At 51.2% G+C, this 18885-nt stretch overlaps 6 protein-coding genes across 6 annotated transcripts; 3 read left to right on the plus strand and 3 right to left on the minus strand.

Annotated features, from left to right (window-relative positions):
- Window positions 1–4383: 4383 nt before the first annotated feature.
- GUITHDRAFT_153876 (hypothetical protein) lies at window positions 4384–4920 on the plus strand. The gene is given in 2 exon segments (XM_005828094.1): window positions 4384–4409; window positions 4423–4920. 1 exon segment carries the CDS (start codon window positions 4468–4470, stop codon window positions 4894–4896), a length of 429 nt encoding a protein of 142 aa, XP_005828151.1. The 5' UTR covers window positions 4384–4409; window positions 4423–4467; the 3' UTR covers window positions 4897–4920.
- A 475-nt stretch (window positions 4921–5395) lies between these two features.
- Window positions 5396–6183, plus strand: GUITHDRAFT_112648 (hypothetical protein; the record flags this gene model as incomplete). Its single annotated transcript, XM_005828095.1, has 6 exons — window positions 5396–5489; window positions 5536–5652; window positions 5734–5805; window positions 5854–5885; window positions 5932–6021; window positions 6067–6183. The coding sequence occupies 6 exons, from the start codon at window positions 5396–5398 to the stop codon at window positions 6181–6183; spliced, it is 522 nt and encodes a 173-aa protein (XP_005828152.1).
- Window positions 6184–6240: 57 nt separating this feature from the next.
- Window positions 6241–7218, minus strand: GUITHDRAFT_153877 (hypothetical protein). Its single transcript, XM_005828096.1, has 7 exons — window positions 7123–7218; window positions 7019–7076; window positions 6941–6972; window positions 6849–6889; window positions 6613–6794; window positions 6492–6548; window positions 6241–6443 (listed from the first exon to the last, which is right to left on the minus strand). The coding sequence occupies exons 1-7, from the start codon at window positions 7143–7145 to the stop codon at window positions 6414–6416; spliced, it is 423 nt and encodes a 140-aa protein (XP_005828153.1). The 5' UTR covers window positions 7146–7218; the 3' UTR covers window positions 6241–6413.
- A 1929-nt stretch (window positions 7219–9147) lies between these two features.
- GUITHDRAFT_153878 (hypothetical protein) lies at window positions 9148–9727 on the plus strand. The gene is made up of 4 exons (XM_005828097.1): window positions 9148–9346; window positions 9398–9465; window positions 9513–9583; window positions 9634–9727. The coding sequence occupies exons 1-4, from the start codon at window positions 9213–9215 to the stop codon at window positions 9697–9699; spliced, it is 339 nt and encodes a 112-aa protein (XP_005828154.1). The 5' UTR covers window positions 9148–9212; the 3' UTR covers window positions 9700–9727.
- Window positions 9728–11359: 1632 nt separating this feature from the next.
- Window positions 11360–12544, minus strand: GUITHDRAFT_74855 (hypothetical protein; the record flags this gene model as incomplete). Its single annotated transcript, XM_005828098.1, has 1 exon — window positions 11360–12544. A coding segment is annotated over one exon (1185 nt), but the record flags the coding sequence as incomplete, so codon positions are not given.
- A 2384-nt stretch (window positions 12545–14928) lies between these two features.
- On the minus strand, window positions 14929–15948 carry GUITHDRAFT_142113 (hypothetical protein; the record flags this gene model as incomplete). Its single annotated transcript, XM_005828099.1, has 5 exons — window positions 14929–15343; window positions 15400–15566; window positions 15623–15674; window positions 15711–15743; window positions 15908–15948. 5 exons carry the CDS (start codon window positions 15946–15948, stop codon window positions 14929–14931), a joined length of 708 nt encoding a protein of 235 aa, XP_005828156.1.
- Window positions 15949–18885: the final 2937 nt, after the last annotated feature.

The following is an 18885-nucleotide window of genomic DNA, read 5'->3' on the forward strand; positions in this document are numbered from 1 at the left end:
TTCTGGGAGCGTTCGGCTGCGTACAACAACCAATTATCTTTTCGCTGCCTGTGTCACAACCTAGGGAATCATCGCCGTCTTTGTCCAAACCTACATCCGCAAGATGCTCCTATTCGCTTGGGCACCCGCTTGTCTCCATGCTTCTCTTCCCCACAACTGATAAAAACATTACATTCGCAGGAATGATATTCAATGGAGACTCTACCTTATGTCTTAGCTCGCTGGTTCTGATACTGAGAAGTCCTGAGGGAAGTTCATTCACATCCGGCATTCATGGCGTTGAATAGTTCATCGATCTTACACTTGCGATCTATTTGCAATCAAGTTGCCTACACGACTGACATGCCTTATGCTTATGTGCTTGGTTGACACAGAGAGGAGGAAGTATGGGTCTTGTAGAATGCCAACCAAAACAACAATAAATTGCCTAATCAGAGAGATCCTTTACGAGAAACAATCTTGACACCAAACAACTCTACAGTCAGAGATGTGCTCGAAGCTCAATCATACGAAAGAGGGTTGTGGATGCTTGATCACCAAAAACGAGCAATTCTCCATCTTGCAATGAGCATCAAAAGGATTCGAAAACAGCCCTAGGCTCTGGAATCCATGGCGATGCTGATTCCTACAGCTTCCTTTGAAAAACAAGCTCGAGCTGTTTGAAATGTCGTCTTGCAGTATGCCGCAAAAAGTACAAACATTTACACATGATCCAACCTTGGATGGCCTGGAGCTTGAATATGATGAAAGAGCCATTGGCTGAGAGCCATCTGGGATTCAAACAAACGCCGCCTGCGCCGGCGGGTGCGGATGCAGCAATGGGGGAAGGGTAGGGCAGGCGATTTGGTTGTATATGCACCCCCCAGGCGTGTAAAAGCGTGTAAGGTCAAAAATAGTTTTAATGTTTGAAACCTTGTTGTTTGGAGGAAGCAAGAATACTTGTAAACCTAAAACTGCTCGACACGGTCCCCGATTCAAACATACTTTCAACCATTATCGAAGTTTCTGGTACAAATTTTCAGTGCGCCGACCATTCAAAAATCCTGGGCTGAGGTACCCCGCTCGAAAATGATCAAAAGCGAGCATTAGAAAATACCATGGAATGTCACAATCAGCAGATATTGGCCACATGCTTCGGAGCATTCTCAATGGTTTCCCAAGCTTCCGTCGTTCCTGGCGGCTCTTACTCCACCAGCGCAGGGGTACCGCAGAACTGCATGCCAGGAAATAAGGAACCTGCCAGGAAAATAAGGAACCTGCCAGGAAATAAGGAACCTGCCAGGAAATAAGGAACCTACCAGGAAATAAGGAACCTGCCAGGAAATAAGGAACCTCTAAACCCTAAACCCTAAACCCTAAACCCTAAACCCTAAACCCTAAACCCTAAACCCGAAACCCTAAACCCTAAACCCTAAACCCATACCTTCTCGGCCTTTTGGCTAAGTTCAAGTGTAGTATCTGTTCTAAACCCTAAACCCTAAACCCTAAACCTTAAACCCTAAAAAACCCCGCGCCTTTCTTGTTCTTGGTTTCATTCTTCGTTTAGTCTCTAAACCCCGCGCCTTTCTTGTTCTTGGTTTCATTCTTCCTCAGCACAGGCGGCAATTTGCGACCCGTTGCCTCCAGAATAGATCCTGAGTTATGCACCGTGATCAGGACACTTGAAATGAATCCTACAAGATATCTTGTTCTAGGCCTGGCCGTTTCTTGGTTCAAGTTTGCAGCTCTGGTTGCCCCTTGTAATGGCTTCGGGGTCCCGCCGGCATTGAAATTGTCTCATGTCTTCTCAGCCGCTCGCGGGCGGGTACGGATCTCAGCCACAAGCTCTGGGAATTCATATGTCGATCAGGTGTGCGAGATGCTGGGGGTTGATGTTGCGAATACGACCTTGAATGTGTATGCTGTTGCAATGGAGCTGCAGAAGAAGGACATGGAGAAGGAGAGGGATATGGAGCTGCAGAAGAAGGACATCCAGTGGAGAAGGAGAGGGATATGGAGCTGCAGAAGCAGGACATGGAGAAGGAGAGGGACATGGAGCTGCAGAAGCAGGACATGGAGAGCCTTGTTCATTACTACAAGCGTGAACTGTCCCCCTTCACTCGAAGGTGTGCATCAGGCTTGACTGAAATATGCGGAATGATATTGATGACACAGGTATGTCGTTCAAGAAAGTGGTGCAGATAGTTCAATATTCCGAGGATGACGCGCTTCAATCTATGTTGTCAGATACGGATCTCAAGGCGATGCTGAAAGGAAAGATTTCTATGACTGCCGTAAATCGGCTCTTGAAGGATGAGGAGCACGCAAGGTTTCGACGGAAAGTGTGGGAAACGATCGGGGTACCACAGGACCTTTTGATACCCACGTTTGTTTCAAGCACGATGTTGTATGGGCAGATTTCTGAAATTATACAGGGGTCATCGGGAAAATATGTGTTTCTACCTTCGAATGCAGGCGAATTGGAGATCAGATTTTTCAGTGAGGTTGCAAAGCTTTTCGAGAAGAGTGTAGACTATTACGACGTCGTGTTGGCAAATGCGGGAGAGACCCTGGAACCTGATTTTTCCCGGAATAGCCAACCGAATTCGACCAGATATTCATGGCTATCGGACGGTTGGGTCTCGTTATAAGTCCCCAGTCATCTGGTGTTTACTGACGCCCTGACCAAAGCCGCATTGATGAGAAAGCACCAAGGTTGTCCAGATTAATTGATTCCAAGAAGAGGAGGACAGGATAGCACAGATTCCAGCGTGGATGATGATGACAGTCATGAAGCAGATGCGCCGTTGGATGATCACCAACTCATACTTGTTGACGACCACGCTAGATCTTTCATCCAACCAAGTCCACAAGGGGGGAATGTACAGCGGTTGAAAAGAGTGAGACAGTGCAGGATTTGTCGAAGTGGCAATGGAAAGGTTTTGTACACGAGCACCAAAATCATTATCGGTGAAATCGTATAAGGTGATATTGCTAAACAATAAATCCTTTCGAGTTACATTTGTACAACATCAACAATGCTTCTGAAGGGAGTCTGCACACCAAAATCATCCGGCATGGTACTTCGAGACTTTGAAAAGCCTGCGTACCTACTTCGTTGGGAAGCAATTCGTGCACCGTCAGTGATCAATGCATCAGCCAAATTTCAGTACAAATCGGATCGGAGAGTTTTCTGGTTGGTTTTGATGTACGATCAAGAGACATATTGGAAGAGTACTGGAATCCCAGCCTAAAGAGACATGGCAACCTTCGGGACTGCATCTGCAGGTTCAGGTATCTCCGCCACTTTTGTCTCCCTCTCTCTTCTTTCACGCTGCCGCCTTCGCAGGTCGTCAATACGCGCTTGTCGCTCCTCTTCCGTCTCCCTTTCTCTTCATTCACGCTGCCGCCTCCTTTGGTTTTCGAGACACGCAGATCTCTGATCCTCTGTTTCCCTTGCTCTCCTGTTGCACTGGCGATACATGCTGACCTGCAACAACGTTACTACTGTGAGGGACAGGCGGGATTGGTGCTTACCTAAATCAATCAGCAGCCAGGCTGGCAACTGCGTGACTCGAACAGTTCACCTGCACCATTTGTCAGCATGAAGATTGCTTGCAAGCAGGAACTTACAGGCTTGCCAGCCACAGCCATGGTGAGGAGGGGAAGGAGCGAGGGGAGAGAGGGGCTGCAATTTTGTTGGAAAGCCTTAACTTTGGAAGCTTGTAGAATCTCAACCGATGCATGAAACAGAAGGCGTTTGCAGCCCCTGAAAGCGCTTGTCCTCAGCTGTCCTTCCCTGCCATTTTTTCGTGGACATCTTCCAGCACTCGGGCGGTCTGGAAGATGGGGCGATTCGATTTGCCAAGCTCCTTCAATGCACGCTAGGGCCTTTCACGCATCAGCACATTCCTTCGGAGGCGACGTTGCTCGACTATGACCCTGTCGTGATGATTGGGCTGGACTTCAAGAATGCTGTCAATTCCTTATCCCAGCGTGCATTGATGGACACTTTGCTGGGTACGGCGTCTTGGGCCCGGGCTACTTCGCGTCCCTGGGTGAATCCCCACGAGTCAGTGAGTCAGTCTTTTACCCTTCCCACTAGAGCCCCTCCTTCGGAAGACTCAGAACCCTCAGCGGCGCTTGCAGTACTCTCTGATGGAGGCAACGAACGTTCACCCTTCCAACTAGTGCCCCATCCACCTCGCACGAGGGGTCGATCGCTTCCTGCATGGGCTACCCCCGGCCAGGCTAGTGCCTCCCACCTGTGATCGTTGTGCTACAGCTCTAGATCCATCGGCGGGAAGCAGTGTCTCTTATTTGGCCAATTGTCGTCATCGCGCAGCTCTATGGACCACCGCACATGAGCAGTGTACTGTGGCTCTTCGCGACATCTGTGTGGATGCTGGCATCGTCACGAAGCTTCATCAGCAAGGGGCAAGTACACACCCGGACCCTCGTCCCTCAGCATGGCCCACTAACCGACACATGGGCGACCTTTGGCTCCCTGGCCTCTCCACCCACGCCTGGAATTGGCTGGTTCTGGACTTCACGATGACTCATCCCTACAACAGCAGCGGCAGCCCCGTCGGACTTTCTGCGCTCTCCGTCCCCGCCCAACAGAAGATTTCGGATCATCGCGCAAGTTATGGCACCCATCACCCGCCGAATGCATTTCTTCCCTTCACTGCAGGTACGGATGGTCTTCTTGATGCTGACGCTTTGCGGTTTCTCTGGTACCTGGCGGATCACCATGGAGCTACGCTGACAGCGGAGTGGGATGGCTGCGCTCAGGAGGCGGTGTATGGGGACCCTGGCTTTCTTCGTTTGCGTGCTCGCCTGTTTCGGCAGTATCGCTCTCGCATGGGTCTTGCCGTCCTCCTCGCAGGAGCCTTGCGCTACTGCTCTTTGTCCTGATCCTTGTTCCCCTGCTTGTCGTGCACTTTGAATGCCATCGCTTGCGTGGTTGGAGTAGCGGTTTTCGCTGCCTCCTCCGATTCCTAGTATTTTATTGAAGCGGGTTTGATCCGCAACTAGATAACTAAAAACCCTAGAGTGCCTGACACGGAAGGAGAAAAAAAGGGGCAGAAAGGATGAGGCAATGCGCTAGTAGAACCAACACATGGTCAAATGCAATTTACGGCACACGGTGCTTTGAGGAAGTAGAGTTGAATGGAAAAGACAAACATGGTTGAACATGGAGCCTGCCAATAACCTGAATGCGATGTTTGTCAGATATATTGAGAGAGCATTTTTTCCCTCTACCTCTACCTCAACAGGATTTAGGCTGATTGGAAATGAAACAGAGCAGAACTTGCTGTTAGCACCTAACAGTTGGTTTCCAGGGTAACCTCGTTTTTCAAAATGAGCGAGAGTTTCTATGGAAGAGAAAGGTGAATGAGATGCTTTACCTACTATGCTTCTTTTACTTATTTTGAACTCTGCTAGCCACGTTACAGTTGATGGACACTTGCACGAAGAAGATTCAGGGATAGATGGTACTCTATGCGGTAACTCGATCGTTGTTGGCACACTACAGCTGACAGTAACATGCAGATGTGAACGAGGACATATTGCGAGGTCCAGAAAATGCAGATGTTTTCATGAAGGAAATATGGTCGGATGACAATGAAGATTTCCTGCTGCCTCTGATTCCTTGTTCCAACGATGATGGTAATATTCTTTAAACGATGAATTTTTACAGAGCGAGGAAACTTTGTTATCCTTTCTACCTCGTAACCTTTGATTTTTCAGTGGAGATTGAAAAAGAGACAGGGATGTCAACTGATCGCAAACCAAGTGTAACGAAAGATCCCGCAATTCATGGTTTCTCTCTTTTGGTGTATGTATCGACAAACTGAAGTTTGTGGGCAGCTGCAAACATGAGGATGCAATCATCCATACATGTGATCTCCCTTGCATAACTTGCTCGACCTGACTCTCATCGATAAGGCTCAGCTCAAACGGTTTGGGGAAGAAAACGCGTCTCTGCGTATGATAACGAGGTACCTGATCGAGGAGCGCAAGGAGCTTGTTCGCAAGGTGATACTTCTGGGGGGATTTCATTCCTCAGATTGTGATCAATAGGCCGACGAGGCAGCCAAGAGGAATCAAAACCTGAACAGTCTGATCAAGATCATTCGTTGGAGAATTGGAGGCTCTTTTGACATGGAACGGAGTGACTCGACAAAAACAGGCGTCTAGCAACAGCAATGCATGACACACAACAGACTGATGGCATTTCCCTCCGGATGCTTTTTGTACACTATTTCAATTTTTGATTTATTGAATTCTTGTTTTCGTAGAAGATACTTTGATATCTCCTTGCAATCACAGAATGTGGAGAGATCAGGAGAGAATTGATATTCTGTCAGCATGCAGCCTGCGGAAGAAATCAAAAGATGGTCTGTAAAATGAAGGCTCCTTGTCCATTTTCAGCTCTTCTCTTTAGTATCATCAGGTGACTAGGATATCATCACCACCACAGACCGGCGGAAGGAACAAATTCTTACCTCTTGTTCTTTCAATTCCTCCTCTGCATCAGCAGTAGAGCATGCCCCGTTCTTCTCCTGTTGGAAACAAGTGCTCGCTTCAAGATGAGAACACAAAGCACTTATTTACATTGTCCTCAACCTGTTCTTGTTTCTTCTCAGCAGCCAGGAGCTGTTCATGCATTCTGGCAATGTTTTCTACTCGGTCTTGGATCTGCATCACCGTTGTCTCAACCTTCTTCAATCTCTTCCTTGATGTTGCCAGCTTTGAAGAATAGAAGCTCAGCATCGCATTGTTCTCCTTGTCTTTCAGTTTGAGGATTTCTGGTTTTGGTCTCTATGTTACCGACAACTAGTCCAACAACAAGTTTCATTCACCAGCAGAAAATCTGTCTATTTGTTTCTCGAGAGCTTCTTGGCTGGGAAAGTACAAACACGTTAGAATAAGCTGATCAAAAGATATAAGCTACCTCGCTAGAATTTTCTTCATCTTCTCATCATGCTAAGCAGAAAATGTGAGCGCCACAATGTGTCTGGGTATGGCACACCAGAAGAGCAACGGGCTCCAGAAGAGCAGTCACACCCTGAGCCAGGGAAGCTTCGCCTCTGCACATTCCATCAACATGAACGAAAAACGAAAATAGTTTCTCACTTGTTTTGTTCGACGTTGGTCATTTTTCCCGAGGATTTTTCAAAGCTGTCAACAAGAGAGCAAGGCGAGGTTTGCGTTGTCTCAATGCAATATCTGCAGATATCGACACACCGTTAATCAAGGGAAGTAAAACACAGACGATGCACTGAGATTGGGGGATTGTGAGGGATATGATGTAGGTATTTATGCCGAATGACATTTCCCGCTCGAAGTTTCTTCTTTCTGCTATACCGCGACTTGTCATATGATGACATACACGCTAACATACGCTTCATCGTGTCTCTTCTCCATTGACATGCAGCCTGAACTTCTCCTATGTGCTGACGTTCCTAGTTTAGGAAAGCGATTGTAACGCCGAAATAACCGATTTAACAGTCCCATAACGGATTGGGAACGAAGGGGCACAGATATGGCAAGAGTTGGGATGTCGGCGGGGCTGGCAGGACTCGCAGGCGCCTTGACGATGTCAGGTGAGATGCGAAGGAAGGAGACAGCGAATGAAGGAAGAGATGCAAACAAGGCAAAGGGACTGATGGGAAGAACATACGAGATACAGAAAAAAATGATATCAAATCAGACACGCGTGCTCGATTATCTGTTTGTATCTTTGTGTTGTTCTCACATGTCACAAATGGCTGTGGTTGCAGTCATTTGTGAGTAGCTCTGTATCTCATTAGGTGAAGGTGGCGCAAGTAGTGAAAAGTCACTGATTAGAGATGGCCCGCCTAGGACTCCACTTGTTCTTCTTCGCTGATGCTTCTCTTGTGATACTCCTCTGATGCTTCTCTTCTGATACTCCTCTGATAATGTCCCTGGCAGTTGTTGTAACCCTGTTCTTGTCGATGACGGGAAAGGTTAGCATTTCTCTCTCCCCTTGTTTCACTTGTTTTACGTCTTTATGCAGGTGGAACTGTTTGGTAGGGATTTGGAGACAGCGAGAGCAATGGGCGTCGAGCCCAAGGTAGTGCTTGACTTGAAGGCGCCGAGAGTCTCATCGTGACCTGCAGTGGACATCTGGAGCTGCTGCTGACGACTTCAATGACAATATCGGAGCGAACAATCTTGCCATCACTGGGATCGTAAAGGGCTTGGAGGCTACCAGAGAGCAGCCAAACCTTGCAGCTGCCTTGTACAAGCTTGAGACCTCGACCAAGAATTCAGGTATGCGAGTTTAGAGACCTGTCATGTTTGCTTCTCAACATCTCGTGCAGTTCATCAGCTTGACTCAATGACGAACCCTTCCGGATGGCTTGGAGGCTCGACCCCTGTCATGCCGGACCCCGAGGTTTCTTCTCGTTTTCCTACTGTCTCAGCCTCACTCAGCCCTCCAGGGACTCGTTAACCGCTTGCAACGTATGCGACTTTCCAGTCGATACTGCAGACAACACCCGCAATCGTGCAAGGCATGGGCTGCACAGGACAAGCAGGATGCACGCGGGTCGAGCCTGAAGGCCCGCAAGCAGGAACTGTTCCTCGACGGCAGCGGCAACGGGGACGACGGCATGCCTTGGCTTGCACCTTACTCTGCACAGCACACGCAGCAGAGTGCAAGAGACAACAGCATGTGGAGTGATGCGCATGAAGCGTCAATGGAGGAACCGCAGGAAGGAAAGGACGTCAATGTTGAAGACCCCCTGTGGTGCGGAGCTGCAAGCTGTGCGGAGAAGAGTTTTGCTCGTCACCAGCATGAAGTTGCCAAGGGCCTTGGGCATCTCGTGCACAATGAGGCTGCGATCAAGATCGGGGGAGAACGTTACGCCACCCTTCCTGCCAGTGCTGGTGCAGGAAAGTATGGGTATATCCCGGGCACTGTGATCCCAACAGTGTTCAAGAAGGATAAGCCAAGGATATTGCAAGCTCCCACACAGAAACTTGCTTCTGTCTCCTCAGGAAACGTTTTCTCGGGGAATGGCGACAGCCTCCTTCCTCACGGCCATCTGTGGGGGTTGAAAAACTCGCATGGGATTCCGAGGTATCATGCATACGCTGGCTTCTATGAAGGATCGCAGCCAGACAGGGCGGTGGTCGAGGGTCCAGCGCAGGCCGCGCGAGAAGCGTACGGGCTGGAGGAGAAAGAACTTGCTGAGGGCATGGCACGAGCAAGAATGCATAAGGAGAAGCTGATGGAGGCATCCAAGAAAGTTGCAGCCCTGGGGGGCTCAAGGGACGCGAAGAACTTGGAGGAGGGACGAGAACTTTTCTCCATGGCCAACTCAAAGAACGGGTGACGTCAATTGTAATATCCGCCTCGCTGCTGCTAACGTCTGACGGCCAGGAAAGTGTTCAGACACATCGATCGTCTATCCCGCACGGGAGCGAGTTTGAAGGCAGCCGATGGAGCAGGTAAGCTGTGAGAACGTGGTGAAGGTCGCGATCTCAAGGCTCCTCAGGGTTTCCTCGCATGCGAGGGATGGACATGTCGGTCGTGTCCAAGGAAGCGACTCCGCTAGTGCTGGCGCAGGTGAAGTCTTGATGTCGAAATGTCAGCTCAGCTGATTCTTGGAATGACAGGAGGAGAATTACGCGAAGAAGGAAGCAGCGAGAATCGCAGACATGGCAAAAGAGCTCAGGGGCTGAAGATGTTTTAACAGAAGAAAAATTCACGAAAATAGCGGTGTAGGTGATTCTTGTAGTTTGTTTGTTCTTCACCTCGGATTGTACATCTTGTTGAGTTGGAATTCCACCTTCTTGATGCGTTGCAAGAGCTGCAGCAGAGTCAGAGTTGTACAAGAACTGTTCACCTCTTCACCTCCTCGTGCTCCTGCTTGCGCTGTCGCTCCTGTGCATGCAGCAGCCTCACCAGCTGGTTGAGTGAGCTCTCACTGTCAACCGCAGCGCCTCGCGTCTGCTCTCCACCGCAAGATACGACGATCTCCTCCGCTCCCTCTCTCTCCTCCGCTCCCTCTCTCTCCTCCGCACTCTCCCTCTCCGAGACAAACTTCACTCGCGAGTTTCGCCTCTCGCCATTCCCTACATACCGACACTGTCTTAGTTGGTCAGCATGTTGAGGACTCGAAGATTTCTCCTCCCCCTCAATTTTCACCGCCAACCCCTTGGCGTCCTCCTTCTTCTCGGTCCCTATGTAGATGAATTGCTGCTTCCCTTCCTTTTCCAGCAGCAGCCGGCACGCATGCGTACCGTGCACAAAGCCCTCAACTCGCCCGATGCTCATCAAATGCGCTCTGCCCACCACCTTGCCCAGCATCTGCGGCTGACCCTGGGCGAGGCTCGTTCGGGTATCGCAAACGCAGAAGAAATTGCGATGGTCGTCGACGATGAAGGAAGCGTTCCTCCACAAGTGGTTCTCATCCTCCCCCGGTAGATGCTCTAGCGGACCCTCCAGGCTTGCAGCCAGCCATCCACGCAAGATTCCACCCTGCACCACCTGAACAGAGTGCACGCTTGCTAGCGACTTCTTGCGCATCTGCTGATTGCGCAGACCCTCTCCGACTACCGAGAGGAAGGAGTCAAGGTCCTCGGCAGTGGTGAACTCGATCTCGTAGGGATGGTAGCCGTGGTTGAAGATGATGCGAACCTTATTAGAGCCATCGCCTGCTGTCTCAATCTCTTGGATCTGTCGCAGCATGAAAGTCTTGCTGCTCGAGAACGAGTCATGAGGTGATTTGTTCATGTCTGAGGACACAGGGACCTTGCTGGTGAGACATTCAGACTGACTGTCATACTCGAAAATGCGCATCGCGCTCTCAAACATGTTCTTCTTCTTGCGAACGTACCATGAGTTGATCAAAGTTTTAGCGCTGCTGTCGCGAACGAGCTCGTCAGCCATACGCTCCTCCTCCTCCTCTGAGTGCTGCTGGTTGTCGAGATGCTTCGCAAGAAGCTCATCGTATCGCTCCATCAGCTCCGATCTCAGCGACTTGAGCAAGCGGTCGATCTGCCCGAACTCCTTGTGTCTACCTGACGACTTGTGCATCGTCACGGTCTGGTTGCTCAAGCCGAACTTCGCCGCTCGGAGTGAGCATAGCTCGTAGAGTTTCTCACAGAATGAGGGGCAGACAAGCTCGAGCTCTTCAGCTGTCTCTTCTGAGAGCATCAGGCAGGAGACATCTGTCGACGCCCTCGCGTCTTCAGCACGGATTTCGCAGATGGAACGAAAGAAACTTGTTTCTCCGAAGTAAGAGTCTTCACTCCCCTTCTCTACCATGCGAAGCCGCGTGTTCTCCTGGGGCTGGAAGGCGCTGTCCTCCAGGGAGATGGCCGGCTTGATGCCGTGCGAAAGCGAGACGATCCCGTCGGTGACAAAGAAGAGCTCTCCTCCTCGCTCGCCTCGGTGATAGATGTACTCGTCCTTGATGTAAGCCGTGGGCCGCAAGCGAATGAAAATTTCACCGATGGTCTGACGGTCCAAACCGAACAGGACGGGCACGAGTTTCTCCGCGAGGACGGTCAGATGCTCCAACGTCATCTTCCGGAGCTCGCGGGGGAAGGAGTCCAGCACCTGCTCCTCGTGGAAGAGGCTGCCGCTCTGCCGCCAACAGCCGCCGAAGTGTGCGGTGATGCGACGCTTGAGAGTGGGCTTGACGTCACGAAAGTCGAGGTACTCGGAGATGGCCCGCAGCTTGTCCTCGAAGTGCAGCCGAGCTCCTTCAGACTGAGTCATCAGAGTCGTGATGTTCCCCAAGGAGAAGGCGAAGACGACGACACCGATGAGAATGGTGAAGACGGTGTATATCCTCTCATCGTTGGTCACAGGAAGCACATCTCCGTACCCCAACGTGCTGACAGTCGTCAACGCCCAGTAGAGGCTAACGACGTACTTCTCGACATCGCGTGACTTGCTCTGAGCCAGCTCCTCGTCGTACGCGCTTAGCCAGTTCTCCTTGCTGTCCGAGGAAATCATCATAATAAACATACAGCCCAGAAAATGTGCAGAGAACAACATGAGGAACACTGATCGGAACGTCTTGAGAATAGTGCGGAGAGACCCTGATCGATCCTTTTCTTCCAGCTGTGACAACTTGTTGAGAAACCTCACAGCTCGAACCATCTTGAGGATCCTGATGAATTTCAAGACCTTGAGAGTGGAGCCGAATCCTTCCCCGCTGGCCACTGCAGTGACAATCTTGTCAAAGGGGACGCTGCCGGGCAAGTCGATCCAGAACCAGCCCTTGAGGTAGTTCCTAGCGATCTTTGCCATGCTGGTCACGTAGATGCCTTGATGGGTGTAGGCAGTACCGAAAGAGATGAGCACGTCGGTACAGAAGATGACATCCAAGCAGAGGTCCCACACCTGGTACGGCGACAGCTGCCCGCTGATCGAGTCCGAGCTGAAGGCGAGGGTGATGGGAACAGCAAAGGTCGTGTAGAGCAGCAGGGCCATGACCATAAGATCCCATGCCTGCTTGGCGGTAGAGTCCGGGTCGAACGGAAACTTCTGACGCTTCTGGACTTGAGGATTCATCCCCTCGCTTCTGAAGTGAAAGATGACGCGCACGAGATCCGGGAAGGCAAGTTTCACTTCCTCGTCCGCTGCTCCCTCATTCAACTCCTTGCTCTCAAGTTGAACTTTCAACAGCACGCGATCAACAACTTCCGCCGCTTGACCCTCCCCCCGCGTCAACGTCTTCCACTCTTCCATGGGCTGCAGCGGCACAGCAAGAGTACCGAAGATGTTTCTTGTGGTCCTGAAACTGCCGTGAGCATTCATCCTGTCTGGATTCGACAACTCGAAGAACTGCAACTCGATGCTCCGTGTGCCCTTGTCGCACTCAAACGAGAACATCTCGTTCCAGTTATCCTGATCCGCTGTGTGCAATGCCGACTCCAGCTGTCGTGCACCAATACGCAAAATTGCAAATACATCAGAGCCCGATTCCTTACGAAGCTGAGAGCTCTCGAACCCTAAGATGGAGACAACAACAGGAATGGTGTTGGATATATCCTCCAGAATCTCTGACAAGAAGTCCCCTCGCAGTTCCGAATCCGTGAAGAACCCAAGCTTTACAAGAATGTTTCCAGCATCTAATGTGGATATCTTTTCTGGTTTGCCTTCATCTTCTTTCACCAGGCTACTAAACTCTTCGAACAATTGTCGGAGCTCGCCAGGAGCGAAGTAGTAACCATACTGAGCTTGCAGTTTATCGATCCCTCCATTCTCATCCATGCTCAAAGGAATCGAAGCAACGCTGCCGCTGCTAATCGACCGCAACATCTGTAAGGCTTTTGCTCCTTGCTCTATTTCTCGCCAGCAGATTGCATCACATCAACCTGGTCAAAGATTCAACCGAACTAAAACAAGCATGACGTACAACAGTCAGCAAGGCACGCTCTAATGGTCAGTGTTCATCGTGTAGTTCAAATTTTGGAGAGCATCAATAACAGCCAAGAACGCGAATTACAGTCGAAAATTCAGCCACACATGTTATTGGCTTGGTGCCTCTATTACCGTCAGCGTTTATCTCTGCCAATAACTCGCTGCCCTATCACCAGGTAGCTCTGTGCACGTCACCTGCTGTCTGCTAGCAGTTTGCTCGACTTCGCAGATTGTTGTATCTAATTGCTTTTCACTCTTCGTTCGTGTCTTGAATTCCCTTGCAGTCCTCTCTCCACTGAGCTCCTATCTCTCCATGCTCTAGCACCTTTTTTCCTCTCTCCTCGCTCCTCCTTAACAGGCACGTTGTGTGCGTCTTCGAAGTAGCAGGTTACATACAAATCCATGCTACTCTACTGAATTCGCTGTAGCATGTTACTGAAAAATCCATGCTACTCCACTGGATGATCTCCAGCATCACAATACGTTCTTGCATCTCGAACAGTAACTCATCGCCCCGAACTAATGCACACACTGAATTTCGGCTCAAGTTATTTCATCTCTCCCCGTCCCTGCTCTCTCCTCCCCTCCTTTCGTCTCCCGCCCTTCTATCCTCTTTGTCTTCACTCCCTTCCTCTCCTCCTCCTCCTCTTCTTTTCTTTAGGCCATGCCGCAACTCCATCGCCTGCGACAGCATTTTCCTTGTCAACTCCTCTTCTTTTCAATCACCACCCCTCTGTCCAACAGCGACATAGATATCTTGTAGTACCCCCACCGCACAATTTCGTGATGTAATGACCCCTACTGTAATTGAATCAAGCACAATAAAGTACCCCACCCCCAAACAAGCTTTTCGGAAATGAAAATATCCATCCGAGACTACCCTACCTTCAAGCAGGCTTTGGACGGGTCCTCATATATCTTCAAGGTTCAACACGGAATTACTTATCACCTTAAGTCACTTAGTACCACCTGAAAGTAGAGTAAAAAAACAGGAGAATCGGAACTTGGCTTTGTTGACACGGCGACTGCCGCCGGGCCCGGCGCTCCGACTGAGTGGCATTACCGCCGACTCCGGCGAGTCATCGGCAGCTTCGTGACTGGCCGCGCCCGGTCACGGTGTGATCGTTGAAGGGTCCGACTCGGATGTCAAACTCAGCCGGGGCGGCCGGCAAGTCGCCGCTCCTGGCAGCAGCCTCGGAGCGGCTGACAAGCCTCAGCAGTTCAAGAGTGATTCTTAACGGGAAAGTTACCCGGTACCTTGAAACCAACGGCGGGAAGCGGCACGATGTGACTCGCCATGCCAACTTAAAGATACAAACTAGTCATGTTTTACATACATTTTCGAGCCTATACCGTGACTTGCAGCCTGATCGGATTGACCTATTGCTGAGTCAGTCCAGGCCGCCACTGGCTCCGAGGCTCATTCGTCAAGCTCAAACTAAGTTGTCCGAGCTCTAAAGCATTACGAAGAGTAACTTGTGGCAGTTCCAATATGCCTTCCCAACAGATGACAAACTTTCCCGCTGCCAATCCTAGTTAGGTTGATTAGCACAGGCTTTGCTTGCGAGTCCATGACCATCGCCTTGCCTCCCGCATTCAGTTCGGTTGGAAGAGCTGTGATTCCCCATGGCAATTCCTCCCCTCTCAAGCATCATGAGCTCTGCTCCGCTAATCGCTACGGTCCTTTCTCCTCCCTCGTCTGCCCGAGCCTTCAACACATATCCTCCGGTGATCTCCTCCTCGTATAGCTTCATCAACGCATCTCGCATCCTCTCCGCCTCCATCAATGACGACTTCCGCCTCGGCTGCTCTGCCTCTGGCGCCTTCGTCTCTACCACCGCCCCTACCGCCTTGGCGCTCTCAAACAGCTCCCAGAGCTCTCGCTTCTCCTCCTCTACGGTCTTTGCCGGCGTGTGCAAGAAGTCTGACGGGTCGAGCTCCGACAGCCTGCGGCGATGGCGTGAGCGAGTGTCTTGCTGCTCGCTCTCTCGAGCTCTTCCTACCTTGAGAGCCGGCGGGTCTTGGGGTCCCACACGCGGTCTCGGTCGACGGGTCTTGTGGAGCAGTTGGGGTCGAGGTGAGGGTTGAGGAAGTAGTCGACCTTATAAGCATGAGTAGGAAGCTGCCCGCCGACTCGAGTGAAGGACGAGCAATCTCGTCGAGAGGAGGCCTGAAAAGGCTTAAACAGCACTTTCAGCTTGATCGTCAAACATTCTCGATTCATACCAGAGGGTGCTTCCTCTTCGCGTCGTCACCATAGCGATTGTTCCCAGCACCCCTGCAGGGGTCATTACAGTCCATTGCTGGACTGCACCTGATAGGAGAACTACACTCTGATCCCATGGAGCTGAAGCAAAACGTCAGGCAAGGCAAAAGCTAATTGTAGTCCTCAGCGACCAGCTCACGCTGACTTTTGAGGTGAAAAGTGGAGTTGCCTACAATTTGGGGCTAACGGTTGTAAGCTAGATTCACTGGAAGCGATGAGCGTCTACTTCAGAGCTCTCATCTCACTATCCCCTGTTGCTCTTCCATTCTTCTCCCTCTCCGCTCATTGAAGAGGTGGAGGGAACTGCCGGATCGGAACTTGCTCAACAAGTGTAGGGTAGGGTACTAGAATCCCGTGGTCTATCACAGGGGTAGTGAAATGATTACGGGGGGGTAGGAGGCACGAGGGGAGGGGGCCGGACACGGGGGGCTTGCATCGGAATCGGAGATCGGATCGGGCAGAGTTGCAAACAAAAAGGTCAAACTCAGATCATGCCAGCACCCGTTGCACTCAGTGACTGGGGCCGCCCCGGCGCCGGGCCGGCGGGCCGGGCCGCGGCGGCGGCCCGGCGGCGGTGATCGGACCGTACCGTACCGTACGGTACCGTACTTTGCCTGATCACAATCATGGCATTTGCAGTGTATCTCAGAGACGGTAATGATTTACTTACTGTTGGGGCACTGGCTGCCGCTGAACTTTCACTGCCCACCGCGGCGGTGGGCCGCAGTGAAAGGGCGCGCCCCGGGCGGCCGGGCTCTGACCAGCTGAGCCGCCGCCCGGCACTCGGAAGGGACAGGCAAGCCTTTCAACGGCGACCGGCGGTACTCACCGTGCGGCGCGGCCCACGCCGCGCGTGACTGACGGTACGGTCCGGACTCTCACTTATCAGCCAGAGGTTCACCGTGTCACACCAGGCAGCCCATCGAGGTTGTATCTGTCTAGATATGCTGTGCAGTGCTTGCATGTACACCAAAAACCATACCACTCATGCAAGTAGTCTCTTATGCTCAATGTGTCCTGGTGTCCACTGCTCACCTTGTATCGAACGAACAATTCTTCTCCTTCAGCAATATCTCTGCAGGCCTTTGTGACCATCTGTAACGAATCAAATAAGGAGTCAGGATCAAGAGAGACACTCAGGAGGAGGGAAGATCAACAGAAGGAGGAGGACGAGGATGAGGACCAGTAGAAGGGACCAATGATGGAAGCGAGCAAAGGGACAGAAGAGCGGGGAAAGAGGGGAAAGGAGCAAGAAATAGACAAAGTACTAGCCTCGTTGTCGTCGGTTTGATATTCCCACTTCACATTTGGAACACAAGAATGGTTGAGTCGACAGGTTAACAAGAACATGCATGAAAGGCACGATTCATCATCCTCATCATCGTCATAGAAAACTCCAATCATGTTCGTCCAGAAAATCCCAGAGGCTGTTTTCGATTCTCCATAGACTGGTGCCTGAGTGAATTTCCAGAATTCTTCTTGTCTTTCAGGATCTAGTTGCACCACTGCGTCCTCAATCACCTTAGCTGAGGAGCTCATTCCAGAAAGCTCATCTTCCAATCCATACCAGGGGACTCCTGGAAGCTTCAGCAGGGGCGCCTCTTTCAGAATGACCTCGCCCTCCGCAAATGATCGAAGTGCGAACAAGCCATGTCCACCCAGAGGAGAGGGTCTGACCGCCACAACCGGTTCTGATTCCAGATTTGACGACGATATGATTGTGAAATCTGCTGCCGAACGAAACATAAGAGCTTCGAAACATTTCCAGTGCGATTGAGCTCAAGAATAAGCAGGAGATTGAGACAATAACGTTTTGACAAAAATGTGTCTGAATGCATCGACAATATCCGAGTATAACGAAACACCACATGATCAAACATCAGAAGAACAATAAACAAAGAAAGCAAAAACTTGTGGCAAGCGAGAGAAAGATTTGATGAAAGGAACAAAACTCTCAACTTGAAGCAAGAGCAAGTGAGGTGAGCAATACAGTACAACACTGCACGTGACTTGATTGATCATGATGAGGCAGCCGGAGAGACAGGAAATGACAGGATGATTGAAAGAAGGCTAGGTGTATGAGTCAATGTCTTGACGATCGACCTACAAAGACGCAGGGAGGGCTGAGGGAGCTGAGAGAGAGCTGAGAGAGAGCTGAGAGAGAGCTGAGAGAGAGCTGAGAGAGCTGAGAGAGAGCTGAGGGAGCTGAGGGAGCTGAGAGAGAGCTGAGGGAGCTGAGAGAGAGCTGAGGGAGCTGAGGGAGCTGAGGGAGCTGAGAGAGCTGAGGGAGCTGAGAGAGCTGAGAGAGAGCTGAGAGAGCTGAGAGAGCTGAGAGAGCTGAGAGAGCTGAGGGAGCTGAGGGAGCTGAGGGAGCTGAGGGAGCTGAGGGAGCTGAGGGAGCTGAGAGAGCTGAGGGAGCTGAGGGAGCTGAGGGAGCTGAGAGGGAGCTGAGGGAGCTGAGAGAGAGCTGAGAGAGAGCTGAGAGAGAGCTGAGGGAGCTGAGGGAGCTGAGAGAGAGCTGAGAGAGCTGAGGGAGCTGAGGGAGCTGAGAGAGAGCTGAGGGAGCTGAGGGAGCTGAGGGAGCTGAGGGAGCTGAGGGAGCTGAGGGAGCTGAGGGAGCTGAGGGAGCTGATGCCTGTCCAAAATGAAGCATGAGTGCAATGCAAGCTTGCACCGTTCTTGCGTTCCCAAGGACGGCAATGCATGTGACCTTTGAGCGAGCCCATTCACGCATGTCAACAGTCGACCAGCAGGAGTGAGAGATCAATGGCTTCATCCCACACATGTATGCCTTCAGCGTCAAGGCGCTACGACACGTGGCTGCCATGACTGACAGGGGATCGCAGTGCCATGTATGAAGGAAGTGGCGGGATCGAATCTGAGCCCACCGGGCCGGGCCGGCCCGGGTCACGGATAGCCTGGACTAACAAGGCCGCCCGGGGCTCATCCGACATGGCGGGCACACAATCCTGATTCAAGTTCTGGCATGACTGCTGTTTCACGGTGAACTTTACCGTCAAAGTTAAAAATCACTTTACTCAAAGTGAAGTTAAAAATCAGTACGGTACGAGGACAATCACTCCGGAGAGTCGAGGAGGCTTGACCGGCCCGCCGGCTTCCGAAGTTCCGGTCCCGGTCACGGGTGCCGCACCGGTGACCGCCTTTCAGAGTAAGGGCGAGTCAGGCTGAGGCCCCGGATGAGACTGAGACGGCCGGGCCGCGT

The sequence above is a fragment of the Guillardia theta genome, assembly GCF_000315625.1.
Source record: "Guillardia theta CCMP2712 unplaced genomic scaffold GUITHscaffold_61, whole genome shotgun sequence".
Taxonomy (NCBI): domain Eukaryota; class Cryptophyceae; order Pyrenomonadales; family Geminigeraceae; genus Guillardia; species Guillardia theta.

What these genes read in the sequence shown, in the direction of transcription:
- GUITHDRAFT_153876 (XM_005828094.1), top strand. Translation starts at nt 4,468, where the DNA reads ATGGGCGACCTTTGGCTCCCTGGCCTCTCCACCCACGCCTGGAATTGG.
- GUITHDRAFT_153877 (XM_005828096.1), bottom strand. Translation starts at nt 7,145, where the DNA reads ATGACCAACGTCGAACAAAACAA. An exon ending in TGGAGCCCGTTGCTCTTCTG is followed by an intron (nt 6,973 to 7,018) that starts GTGTGCCATACC and finishes TTTTCTGCTTAG; the next exon opens with CATGATGAGAAGATGAAGAA. An exon ending in AATAGACAGATTTTCTGCTG is followed by an intron (nt 6,795 to 6,848) that starts GTGAATGAAACT and finishes GACCAAAACCAG; the next exon opens with AAATCCTCAAACTGAAAGAC.
- GUITHDRAFT_153878 (XM_005828097.1), top strand. Translation starts at nt 9,213, where the DNA reads ATGGCACGAGCAAGAATGCATAAGGAGAAGCTGATGGAGGCATCCAAG. An exon ending in ATGGCCAACTCAAAGAACGG is followed by an intron (nt 9,347 to 9,397) that starts GTGACGTCAATT and finishes TCTGACGGCCAG; the next exon opens with GAAAGTGTTCAGACACATCG. An exon ending in GAAGGCAGCCGATGGAGCAG is followed by an intron (nt 9,466 to 9,512) that starts GTAAGCTGTGAG and finishes AAGGCTCCTCAG; the next exon opens with GGTTTCCTCGCATGCGAGGG.